We start from the raw sequence: 13,196 nt of genomic DNA, 5'->3' as shown, positions 1-13,196 counted from the left end.
TCCACTTCACTGATTATCATCAATATCAAAGGATCAGAAAAATAAACCAGTCTAGAAAATCAGTGGATAGGCAGGTGAGACAAAAGTAATATTTTACTCGTAAACCACCCAGAGTTGTTGGGAATCAGATGGCAAATAAGCAAATAACCACTACCCCCCACCACATTTGCTACTAATGGGGCTTTCAAGAAATGGCCCACATAAATTGGCCAGCTGCCGGCATTCTTTGGGTTCACGTAATGCACACAATCTTGGTTTTCCTAGGAAATTCTTAAAAAGAGATATAAATTTGGGCACTTGGTTCCATCCAGATTTTAATCCCAATACAAGAATTGTAAATGGACATTTCTCTTTTTGAATCAGTTATCATTTTTGCAAGCAATGCAAAAGAAATGCAAGTAAAGTTAAAAAGCTAATCCCATTATATCTTGATAGAAATTATCTTTATATTGAGATTCTCTGAACATTCTAAAATTCCCAGTATTCAAGTATTGACTGTGCTCCTCCCTTTTCTATAAATCTTTTTTAATATCTAAGCTGTATTAACTGTAAGTATTAAAATGTTTCGTAAACTTTAAAAATCTATGTTAAGAGCAAATTTGTTTATTAATGAAGAAAACTGTTAAACGCTTTATACGCTGTATAATTTTAGTACTGAATATAAGTCTTGGCCATTATTTAAATTATACAACACAACTACAACTATTATTTACTTGCTGTTTAAAAGTTTAGTGATACTGGTTTCTGGCTCTGCTTTCATTAGCTTTATTTAGTTTATTTATTTCATACGTTGTAGGAATCTGGCATTGATCATCAGCCTATAAGAGCAAAAGAGAAAAAAGATAGTGCACAAGAAGAAGCCAAGGAAGGTAAATCTTTGTGTAAAATAAAATCTAGGCCACTCCAGGCACAGCTGGTAAGCAACACGACCAATGTTTTCTTGACAAATCCTGTTTATATAGCGTAATAAGGCAAAGGTACTATTAATAAACTAACAGACCATGGTTTTTTGAAGTCTGTTTGGTAAAAAGAAGCCATAGTTTACCTGTATCTCATTAGATCTAAAACAAATATTGCATTATGATTCAGTGGGTTCTTGGGCATAATAATAGATTACAGATTTTACAGACATGTTGAAAATTCATAATCATATGGCTAGGGTCAGAGATTATGAAATTCTGGTTTCAGATATGTGAAAGGGCCAGGTCATCTCCCCGTGTTCTACTCAGAGTTGTATGCATTCAGGAGAGCTAGAAATCCTCAAATGTGTTTTCCAGATATGAAATAAATGACTTGGCAGCCAGCCTTGCTGTGTGTGTTTTGAAGCAGAGAGAAAGCCAAGCATATTTCATATGTTCCGTCCAATTCAGAAATTAGGACACTGCAAAAGATTAAGGAAGCATAAGAAGAAATATAATTAAGACAGAAACGGCTATACCATGCCAGAAATGCCAACCTATATTTGCTTTAAAAATGAGTGAAGAAAAGCCACAAAAGAAAGTAGGAATGCTTCTGAACGAATCCCCCCCAAATAGTATTAATTTATGAACAGGCACAGTGACAACAGTCATGGAGCCCTGTATGTAGAATATCAATCAGTGTAGTACTAGTTAATAAATATATTGCAAACCTCCAAGCTCAAGTTCAGGAGACAATGACAAAGTCCAAAATGCAGTACATGTAAGGCAACGTTATCAACTAAACAGTTTGTACTCCTAAGAACATTAGTAAGACCTTTCTCCCCTCACTTAAGCCATCAGGCAGCTGTTTGCCAGCAAGAACCGTTTCTAGGGTGGGAGGATGCCAAACTGCTGGGTCAGCATAAGGCTGAAAGGGGAAGACTGAAAAACACGGGGCTTCTGCCAATTAAGCAGACTGTAGAATCTTAGCTTGGAAAACAACCAAGCATTTATTCAAGAATTCCATAACATCTGATCTTTTTCTCCCAGTGCCTCTTCATGACTGCTTTAGAAATGGGAAGTTGTAAAAGGCTATTTTCATGTGCTCAGTGCTCTGCAGCACTGCATGCAAACGGTCATTTAATATGGCATTTGGCAACTTTACTGCCTAGCGGAGCATCATTTCCAAGTTGGGACAGGATCAAAATCTGTTCTGTTTGCTGATTTATCCAGGCTTATCTTGGAATAAATTCTGGTCTGTGTTAGGTATTCTTCAAATAATTATCAGTTCTACTTTTCACAAAGCATGTGTTTAATGCAGTTGTATTCGAGGTTGCTGGGTATGTCAAAGGGAGCAAATACTCTTGAAGTGATATCAACGTATTGTAAAACATTTTTAGAGTAGAGTTATGCCAGAGAGTTAAGTGTTTATGAGATTCTGTGTCAGAATTAAAGCTAACACCTAACAGGGCCCAAATATGTCTTACCACTGACAAAGTTGGAAACACTGCATTAGTCCTAATAGACTTTATACCTAACAACTGCCAAGATTTAAATGGGTAAGTACAATAACTTTCCAATTTAGCTCATAATGACAATTTGTAAAAAAAAATCATTCCAATAAAATATTAATACTAAAATGTAAGCCCAGTGATATTTCTGAAAATCTAGAAGATTAAAAGCACCACCTGTCACAGACAAATGTAATTTAGAAAGGATGATTCTGGGTGTTCTACCTTCCCAAATAAATTTTCTCCAAAGCCTATCAGTTTGATCAAAATATTTATTGGGAGTAAATATAAATATAACTTTTAATACATATACAAGCCTAGGAGTTATATTCCTTACAAGCCTAGGAGTTATATTCCTTTTAATTACATTTATTTTACCCCACCAAGTCAAAGATATCTTATGCAACTATCAAAATCTAATGTAATTTGTTCCAGCACAATAGACATATTAACTTGGACAAATTGTGAAATATCTAATAATAAAATAGTAATAAAATAAAATGCTAATAATAAAATTAGTAGAGACCACAAATCCCATTTGTTTATATCATTCCAGTGAGACATCTGACCCTAAGGAGGTAAATTAGATTTAGCTCTAACAATTTATGAGCATAATTGTCAACATGTTTGGGTTACAAAATTTGACGTCATACCATGCGCCCCCTTTTTTCCACTAGTTCAGTGTCTTATTTATGCAAATTCACTTTATATGAGCTTTTGGGAGAATATAACTGTAGTATAAAGTGAGGGAAGTTTGTATATGTTTTGGAAGTGGATGAGGTAAGTGAAAAGAGAAATTACTTTTTTACTCTACCATTTGTAACCCCCTTGCGTAAAATCCACTGCTGCTCTTTTTCTGAAATATGCAAGTTTCTTAGAAAGTCACCTCTAGCTGTATGCTGTTTTCAGAACTATTTCCCACAGAAAACAGAAGTGTTTTTTTAAAATCTTCAATATATGAATGCAGCTCTTGCATATCTTCCATTTCTTAACACTATTAACCTGAAACTTGTTATAATTAATCTCTTCAAGTAACTGTTTGTGACTTTCATCCAGTTCCCCCAAAAGTCAAAGTTTAAAGGCAGTTGGAACAAAACCGGTATATCTGTATGCCAGCAGGTAGCAGGCCTCATTCCCTAATTGGTTTAGAGAATGTCAAACAAAATTAAAGTTATAGCTGTTGATTTCCAGTGGTAATCAATAAGAAATTCAGGGATTTGGGCTCTGCACTAAACCAGTAGGCCTCACAATTGACTTATTTTGGGCTGCTGAATTTCATCTAGTAGATCACACTGTTAGTGCATACCTGCAGTGGAAAACAAACAAACAAACAAACAAAAACAAAAAAGCCTGGATTTTGGTTCTTCTCTTTATAGGCCATTTTGGCTTTTTTTTTTTTTTTTTTAAGGAATAGCTGTTCTTGACAGTCACTCTTAAGTTCACAGTAAAGGCTTGTAATAATTACTGGAATAGCATTTGAAGTGACTCATTGTTTTGCTCGTTAAATATCATAGCATCTTTGTTAGACTAGGGAGGATATAATGATGATTAACCATCAGTGATTTGATTTATATCCCACTTTTCTATACTGGCAAATACTTAAGATGGCTAAAAAAAAATTGAAAATAAGAACAGTATACTGTATAAAAAGTTACAGAACTCTGGGTGACTTCCCCATGTGGAATAGCATGGAAAGGGACTATGGGATACCAGAGGTAAGTAGCCAAGGTGTCAAAGAGTAGTTTGGCAACACCATCTTCTATATGTGGTCTGACAGGAACGACTGGAATCACAGTTAATCAGTGCCTCCTAGATGTAGTCCTGCTAGATCAGTGTTGTCCAAACGTGGCCACTTTAAGATGAGTGGACTTCAACTCCCAGAATTCCCCAGCCAGCCATGCCAGGAGTTGAAGTCCACTCATCTTAAAGTGGCCAAGTTTGGACAACACTGCACTAGATGGTCCAGCAGGATACACCAAGAGATTCAGGAGAATCTTTCAGATTTCTCTGATTCAGTTTTGAGTGTAGGACATCATCCAAGGCAACCAAAGCATTTTCAGTATTATATTTTGGCAAAAGCCCAGGTGAAACATGTACAGTTAATTTGTATCATTCAAAGGCATTTAGAGCTGCAAGGTCACACCTTCTGAATCAGGTTTTCTAGAGACTAGCCTTTAATTGTACAGCTCTCCCAGGTTAAGACTGGAGCCCAGGAAGCTGATGCAATCTTGTGCAGACAGCCTCTGCTGGGAGTGCGCAGTCAAGGCCTGATTGTGCATGGAAGCTTGTTTTCCACAGGTAGCAAGCAGATAAGCAGGCAGCCAGGTGATCAAGGGCATCTTTTCTTTGTCTTAGCAATTAACTAGGTCAGCTAGACAGAATGCTGGAGATTCATAGCCCAGTTAAAAAGAGAATGTACGGTGTTTTGTGTTTGTTTTAATGGCAAAAAGCAATGTTCTCTAAAACATGCCTGTCCTTTGATAGTGAATTAGTTCTCTGGGGAAGAATTTTGTTTAGAACAGTTTCAGTGAATGGATGACACATTTTTGGATATAAGAAAGCTACAATTCCTTAAATACTTGTCATCTATTTTATGTTTAATTTGTGCACGTGGCCCATTGAAGCAGAATTGTGTGAGCATGACTACTTGGGTTTTTTTTTTTAATATAAAGTAGATATATTTCAAAAGTTATGAAAATTAACCAGAGCGTAGGTGAAAGATATCACTTTTGATTGATAAACTTCTCCATTTAAAAATAAATAGTAAGTTAAAAGAACACTGTGAAAATTGAAGCACAGGTTACAACTTACATTAGTAGTTTTCCATATAAGGAGCAACCTGAAATTGGGTTCATGTGAGGGCTGAGGGAAAGCCAGGCAGTATGATAGATAACCTCTAAAACAAACATGAAAGTTAGATTTAAAAGATGTGGAGTTATGATATGTGATAGACCTGTGTAAACCTGTAACAGTTTGACTTATTATTATTTGGTTGACTGATGATTAAATCCAGTGCACCTTTCTGTTTCACTGAAAGGGTTGTGATCTAGTGATAGCTCAAAAAAGGTGGTGGGAAGGGAAGCAAATTCTGCTAATTTTCCTCTTCTGTGCAATTTCCAGTGTCACTTGCTTATCTGAAACCAATATTGTTCCTCCTTCCATGAGAAGGAATGTTCCATGAGTAGAAATTCATTTAATTATCTCTCCATTCAGTCAATTATTTAATTAGCTAAACAACACCATCCCCTACCCCTATGGGGCTAATACTGGTAAATTCATTATTTTCATGTATTTAATAATAAAAAAACACCTGTATATAAAATTAGTGTCTGCTTTTCTTCCCCTTTTCTTTTTCACCACATTTAGCATATGGTGAACATATTGATAACTGTTCAAGAGAAGATTTGCCAGTGGCTGAAACAGACATTAATTTGGAAATATCGTTTTCTGAACAAGCAGTTAATCTCAAAGATAACCCTGTAGGTGAAGTGTCAAAAGACAAAGAAGATGACACTCTACTTCCTGTAAGTGTATATACGTGTATATGTATGTTCTTAGTTTAATATCCTTCATTTTGCAATTTTTATCCATTTTCATCTACACCCCCAAAATATTATTAGGACAACTTGGATTTAAATGAGGGGGAATTTTGTTCCTTGCCTGTAGCCCATTCACACATTACTCATGGGAAGAGACATTTTGTGAATAAATTAACATCAGCTCCACCCATTTATTTGTTAGTACAGACCTTTGAGTGAGGGAAGCCAACATGCCCAAGATTAATGGGGATTATCTAGGATATTTTTGCAAGCAGAGATCTGGGAACAGATGGTAAAAATATCACCATGCATTCACATGGGAACTCTGAAGGATTCCAGTTGGCACCATGAGCTGTGCTTGCATTTAAGCAATCCCAGCTTCATATGGGCTGCCAGATAGAGAAATCCTCTGCAACTTTCAAGTCCCTTACCTGTTCATGGCAATGTCTGAAAAAGAATAAATATTTTTGCCTAAAGCCATGCCCATTGCACTTCCAGAAATGGTGGATTTAGTTCCAGTGTTTCTTTTTTTCTTTTTTTATAATGAAATTGCTAACATTAAAGATTTCGTACAACTGCATTAAATACTTTTAACTAGAACTTCAGATTTCCGAAGGACAAAACAGGTACGACAAAAATTGGAGATCTTGCACCTCAGGATATGAAGAAAATCCATGCTTTGGCACTGATTGAACTGACTGCTCTCTTTGATATACTTGGAATTGAACTGAAGCCACAAAAAGCAGCAAAAATTAAAATGAAAGGTGAATTTGTTAAATTTGGCTTTTTGTTTGTTTGTTTTGCAAAATATGCATTTGTTTGAATATTCATTTGTGTATTTTAATTTGTAAGCATTATCAGTGTAGTGACTAATGAGATAAGGTCAGTTTGGATTCCACATACGCTTAGAAATAAAAATGGAGTAGAAGTGCATTGCACGATGGCAAATCATTTCCAAACTGTCAGGAAAGCAAAGTGGACTTGCCTAATGAGTTGAGCTCCATTCAAGGGAGATATTACCTTTTTTTCCATCTCTGGTATGCAAGGCTAAGATGCTAGTTGGTGGAAAACCTTGGCTGAGGTAAGCACATTTATATTCCACTGATTTCCACTGCAGTGTTAAATATGGTTAAACGTAGTTAACCGTAGCTGGATCAAATAGTAGGCAGGCTGCAGTATGAAACAGCTGTGCATTAAATAATAAATATCCTGGGGATGAAGGAGATAATTTTTTATATTTGTTTCTGGCATAAGTTGATGTTTTCTGCCTGAAACCCATTTGGATGATTACTCTGTAATTCATCTGTTCTATAAGCTGGTTCTTTATGCTTCTCTCTTGCTTCCCAATCCCTCTTTTTATATTCATGCTTCCCTTTAAACAGTTTCTAGTCTTCAGAAGCTTCCCCAACTTTGAAAGCTTCTCAGTAATGACTTCTTCTTGATTGCTGAGAGCAATCCATGATGGCTGAGTACATCAGGCAAGGATGAAATAACAATCTGAAAGGATTTCACTTAAAGTCTCGAAAACAAAATTTTCATTGATGTTACAAAATGACTTAAATACTGCATGATTGTATTCTAGCCTGGTCACTTTTGTTAGACCCATGCCCTTCTGGGCTGGTTATGGTCTGCTAGGAGTGGTATGTATTTGGGTCCATGCATTGCTGAATTCATCTTTGTGTGAGGGGATGATTCCACCTGTCCTGGAGAAGACAGCGGTAAGCCCCCTCATCAAGAAGGCTTCAGTGAACCCAGTGGTTCTGGGCAAATTTCAACCTGTTTTGAACCTTCCCTTTTTTGGGAAAGGTTGTTAAGAAGATGGGTCAAATTGCATTTCAGAGGGCCCTGGATTATCTAGACTTGTTTCAGGCCAGGGCATAGTATGGAAACTTGATTGTGCTTGTTGATAATCTCTTGTAGAGCCAGAGGCGAAGCAGCGTGACCATCCTGCTTATCCAATTTCTTACTAGCTTTCAATACTATTAGTCATGGTGTTCTTCTAGACCAATTGTGGCAACTGGGGATGGGAACATAGTGTTGTTGTAGTTCTCCTTTCTCTATGATCAGTTCCAATTGGTGTTGATGGGGGGGGGGTTGAACCCAAAGCCCTTGTTTTGTGGGTTGCCTCAGGGCTCGGTCCTCTCACCCCTCTTGTTTAACATCTACATGAAACCTCTGGATGAGGTCATCCATCAACATGGGATCAGGTTTCATCAGTATGCCGATTATAATTGTAGACCCCTGGTTGATTAAATAATGCTGTCAAGGTCTTGTCCCAGTTCCTGGAGGCTGTTCATATCTGAATGGGGAGGAACAGGCTCAAGCATAAGCCTGATAAGACCAAGTGACTATGGGTTCATGATTCTTCCGATTCCAGTAATTTTCCATCTTTACTTCTGAATGGGGTTGCATTTCCCCAGATAGAATTGGTTTGGGGGTCTTCCTGGACTCACAGCTTATGATCAAAGAGCAGGTGGCAGCTCTGACCAGGAAGGCCTTTGCACATATTCTTTTGATGTACCAGTTGTGCCCTTTCCTGAATCAGGAGTCCCTTCTTATGGTAACTTACGCCTTTGTCACCTCACATGTGGACTCTTGCAAAGTGCTCTTCAAGGGGCTGCTCTTGAGGACCATTTGGAACAGTTGGTCGAAAATGCAGCAGTTATGGACATGCCTTGCTATACCCATATAACATCTCTGGTGTGCAAGTTGCACTGGTTATCAGTGAGCTCCCAGGTGCAATTCAGGGTGCAGTATGTCACCTACAAATCCCTTCATGGCATAGGGCCTGGTTGTGGTTCTCTATATGGGCCTGATCCCCCATTGTTTTTGCCTGTCTCTTAAGATCTGCCAGAGAGGGCATGCTTCACATGCCAGCAATCGAGCAATGTCCGATGGGGTCTTGGAAGCATGCTTTCTGTGTTGTGGCACCTCTGGAATAGCACCTCTGTGTGCTATCTGGATTAGCATTCTCACCCTACCCCGCCTCAAGGTTCAAACAGCCCTGCCCATGCTATTCTTTAAATGGGCCTCAAAGGCCTGGCTTTTTCCCCAGGCTCTGGGATAGGTTGTTTGTACCTATGCAGGCGCATTGAATTATGTCTGGTTTCTTCATGATATACAGTATGTCTCTTCCCCCTGTTATGATTGTCTTTTCCTTTTCTGATTTAATGTACTAAGCTTCTGTTTTTAATTTGTATGCCATACAAAGTCACTACTGGGCAGTCTTGTAAATCCAAATTGTAAACAATATATCCCACTCAGCAACAGAGCTCATAGCATCATTGGGATATGCAGGGCCTTCGCTGTTACAAGGTAACAATCCATAAAGCGGTTGTATGCATGTAGGCTGCATATATCCAGAAGTGCTTGCTCAATGTGTTGAAGTTGTGGTCTACATTCTCCAGAGCTGATTTCAATTTTAAGTATGTCAGGGGTGCAATGGATGGTTTGGGATGGCTTTGGATACCATCCCAAACCATCCATTTCAGTTTCAGAATCTCCCAAGGTCAGCCCATATGACTTCACCTCTCCTTTCCTCTGTTGATCAATATACCAAAGCTTTTTGTGGTGACAAAGATGGGGGGAATCCTCCTCTTTCACCAGTAACCCTGAGGCTAGAGGATTGCTGCTTGAAACAGCTGTGAAATTAATTTAAAAGGGCAAATCAAATGATAAGGCATTTTGAAGGAAAGATTATAGCCCCCCAAAGATTTTTTTTCATAACTTGACTTCTACAATGAGTTTTGCTTTTTTCTAACATTTGCCTTTCTTCTTAGACCTTTTTCTCTGATTTCATGTATTTTATTTAATCTGCTATATTGATGTGCACCTGTTACCTTAGATGTAATGGAGAGACTTGATTTTAAAAACTTGATTTTTATGCATTATCAGATCAATTTGATTCAGTCTGCCTGAATCAATTGTATTGTGTGTGTGTGCGCACGCACATGTGTGTGTGTGTGTGTATGTATTCTAGCTTTCCATCAATCTGGATTTCAAGGCAATGTTCAATAATTTTTTTAAAAATGCAATGTTTTGTTAAAAAGAAATACAAAATTAAATTTAAAATGGTATCATTAAATAGATCAAAACCAGGAAAATGTTTTTGTTAGCTGCCATGGATTGAAACATGTTACCAGTTAATCAAATAGCTTTCTGGGCCAAAACTTGCAAAGTGTTCAGCAGAGATGTCAGAGTAAGTAGGAGCTGAATAATTAAAAGCCACAGTGACTGATGGGAGAGATATAACTGAGTTCTCTGAATATGATTTTCATACACCTGCCAGAACATAACTCTTTCTAGTGCTGAACTAGTAACATATTTTAGGAATATTTCTTCCTCTCTCACTTGTCATAGTTATAAAAGTAGTGTACTATTAAATTAGTTTATTGAATCTATTTCAGACGTTCCTTGAATTATTTCTGCATTGTTGTTTTCTTCTTCCCTCCTGAAAAATGAATGTTATTCTGTATGCAGGTTATGTATTTTTAGAGACACTGGACCTCTTCTGATTTGCCCTGTTTTCTTTTTTCATTTGGTGTCTTCTGTTTTTAAAAGTCCTTTTTTTTTAAAGTGACATAGATTAATAAGTAAGTATAGGAATTTTGGGTTAATATGATTAGTATTTAGCTTTGGATATTTATGTTACTGGATTCTACCTAAGAGACGTTTCCATTCACTTATTCCAGGCTCTCCAAATACCCAAGCTTGGAAGATACATGGGGAAGCTTCAGAAAAACTGAAGATAGGCAGAGTTGGATACAATCCTTGTTAATAATAACAGTGATAATTGGAATGTATATAAATAATTTTACATGTTCTCATATCATCTTTCTAACAAATCTGTAAGAAAGATAGTGTTCTTCATATGTTTTAAATGACAGTCCATGCCTAATTCTAGTTAGGGACTTTTCTATTCCTTCTTGGCCTTTTGGCTATGTTTATGTGTGAAGTATTCTTCCTGCATATTTTCAAAAAATAATCCTGTATGTTTAGTGGGCTTTACTCCAGGTAAATGACCACATTGTAATAGGATTGTGCTGAAAATGAATTTGTCTGCCTGAATATGAAAGTCAAAAGCTATGCATATGCTATGAAAGAAAACATTACTTTAAAATGCTTCCATGTCACCACTTTGTCATAATTTTTAGGGACTTTTTCTTTTTCTTTATACAGAATCTGGTATTTTTGGTGTTTCACTCTTGGTTTTGCTAGAACATGATCAGAAGAGAGTTCCAGGTATCCGGATACCACTTATCTTTCAAAAAGTGAGTAGGCTGACTGGTCTCTTTTGACCGTACATCCTTTGGGACTGAATCCTGAAAAGTATACTGTATGTAATACTGAATCAAAGAAAAATAGCTAACATTTTATTATCTAGTAAAATATTTTTATTAAGTACAGCATCCTCCTGTTTTATGCTTGGTGCCTTGATAAAATTCTTTTGACTCTCTGTAGATAGGTGGATAGGTTAAACAATGTTGTTCTTGCCTTCTTTTCTTGTATACTCACATAATCATCAACTAGTAATACAAGTAACTGTGTCCTATCTGAGAATGGATTTCCCAGAATTTTGCAGATTAATCCAAGATGATCTGCATGTATTCTTAAGCTTTATTGCACAAAAGAGTGGGGAAAAGCAGGGGTCCTCCTGGACTTATGGCTGCTGCTTAAACAGCAAGGGGAAATTATGGCCAAGGGGACCTTTGCCGAGCTTATGCTACTACACCAGTTGTGATTCTACCTGGACCATGATGTCCTGGTGATGATAACGCACCTTAAATACTGTGTGATTAGACTACTGCAGTGTGCTCTTATAGGACAACTTTTGGAGAAAATTCAGAAGCTGTAATTGGTCCAGAAAGCAGTGGCTAGACTGCTGGCAGGACAAACCCACCACTGCAGAATAACACTGATTTTGATATCACTGCATGAATTACTTATTACTAGTCAGCTTCCAGGCCCAATTCAAAGTTGGCCATTACCTACAATGCCATATATGGTGTTGTGCCAGGTTAAATCATACACTGCCTTGCCATAGTTGATTTGGGTATCTCAAGCGGGTCTACTGAGAGTTCCATTTCCCTGGAAATACACGGGACCTGGGAAAAATGGGACCTTCTGTTTTGGCCCCCATGTTTTGGCATATGCTTCCCCTGGAAGTGCATGTGGTGATAATACATTCCTCAAGGCAATGAAAACATTCTTATTCCATCATGCATTTGGCAGTAGCTGATTGACTCTGGAAAGTGTAAATAAAGTAAAAAAATTTGTAAACTGGCATCAAGTTAGAGTCTTGTAGGAGTGGCTTTTCTTAGTAAAGGGTCCAGTATCCAGAAGTAATATAAGCTGGGCAATACTCTTGCTCTCTCTGTGTAAAATATTTATTCTTTATTCTACATCCACCCTGGGCTAATATCTAAAGATAAAAATTCTGCACAGAAGCCATCATTAGCAAGAAGCCTCATGAAGCAAAGCTGTTGCGCACTTGACCAAATGCATTTGATTGGGTACGTCAATGAACTGTATATATTCTTTTCTGCATATAAAATATTGTTCATTGATTAATACCTATGCAAACACATCTCTCTTCCATCCCAATAAATTATTTTACCTGAGTCAGGAATGGGAAGGAAGCCAAAGCAGAAAGCAGGATATGAATTTCAGAAATCAATAAATAAAGTCCATGTTCCATGATGTGTAGACTGGGTGAGGTATTAGCCATTCTCCAAATTGATTCTGGCTAAATGTCACTTCATTTACATGTGTTACAATAATGGTAGGTTCTTTGTAGCCTAAAGACATCCTGTAGTTGTGGTACTGCAGAAAAAAAATAGGTTGCCTGCTGCGGGAAATAAGGGAGTCGTATATGTTGAAATAGCTATGATAGCACCAATCTACCTGAGCTGTTTTCCATTTTTTATGTTCAGCTCATTTCCCAGATAGAAGAGGGAAAGCTGGAAACAGAAGGATTGCTTCGAATACCAGGAGTTGCTGCTAGAGTAAAGGTAAAATAGCCATTCAGCTTAGGAATAATATGTTCTTTACCAGTGTTTGTTTCTTTGTTTTTATTTGATAACTTGTGCTCAGTAGCAAGTATCACACTCAGATCTTTAAGTAAAATTTTAACTTTTACTTATTCATTCTAAATGCTCTAGTAGAAGTGGGTGGTGGAAGTTACAGAACAGTTTGTTTGTTTATCAAAACTTATTTTCTGACTTTCAGAACTGATTTGTTCAAAACTG

General features: G+C 37.3%; 1 protein-coding gene across 4 annotated transcripts in view; it reads left to right on the top strand.

The window, feature by feature from the left end:
• ARHGAP18 (Rho GTPase activating protein 18) overlaps window positions 1-13,196 on the top strand; it is a 58,108-nt gene that overhangs the window by 29,732 nt on the left and 15,180 nt on the right. For all 4 annotated transcript variants that reach the window (XM_007426076.4, XM_088140711.1, XM_088140703.1 and 1 more), the window contains exons 4-8: window positions 797-869; window positions 5,777-5,934; window positions 6,548-6,713; window positions 11,128-11,219; window positions 12,882-12,959. In XM_007426076.4, the coding sequence (XP_007426138.1) occupies window positions 797-869; window positions 5,777-5,934; window positions 6,548-6,713; window positions 11,128-11,219; window positions 12,882-12,959 (567 nt within the window). The remainder of the gene's footprint in view (window positions 1-796; window positions 870-5,776; window positions 5,935-6,547; window positions 6,714-11,127; window positions 11,220-12,881; window positions 12,960-13,196) is intronic.

This window comes from Python bivittatus, unplaced genomic scaffold (assembly GCF_059951505.1).
Source record: "Python bivittatus isolate LINGU-HERP-01145 unplaced genomic scaffold, Pbiv_v1 ctg000020_np1212, whole genome shotgun sequence".
In the NCBI taxonomy this organism is placed as follows: Eukaryota; Metazoa; Chordata; class Lepidosauria; order Squamata; family Pythonidae; genus Python; species Python bivittatus.
The sequence above is the reverse complement of the archived record's forward strand: the minus strand, read 5'-3'. Positions and strand labels throughout refer to the sequence as shown.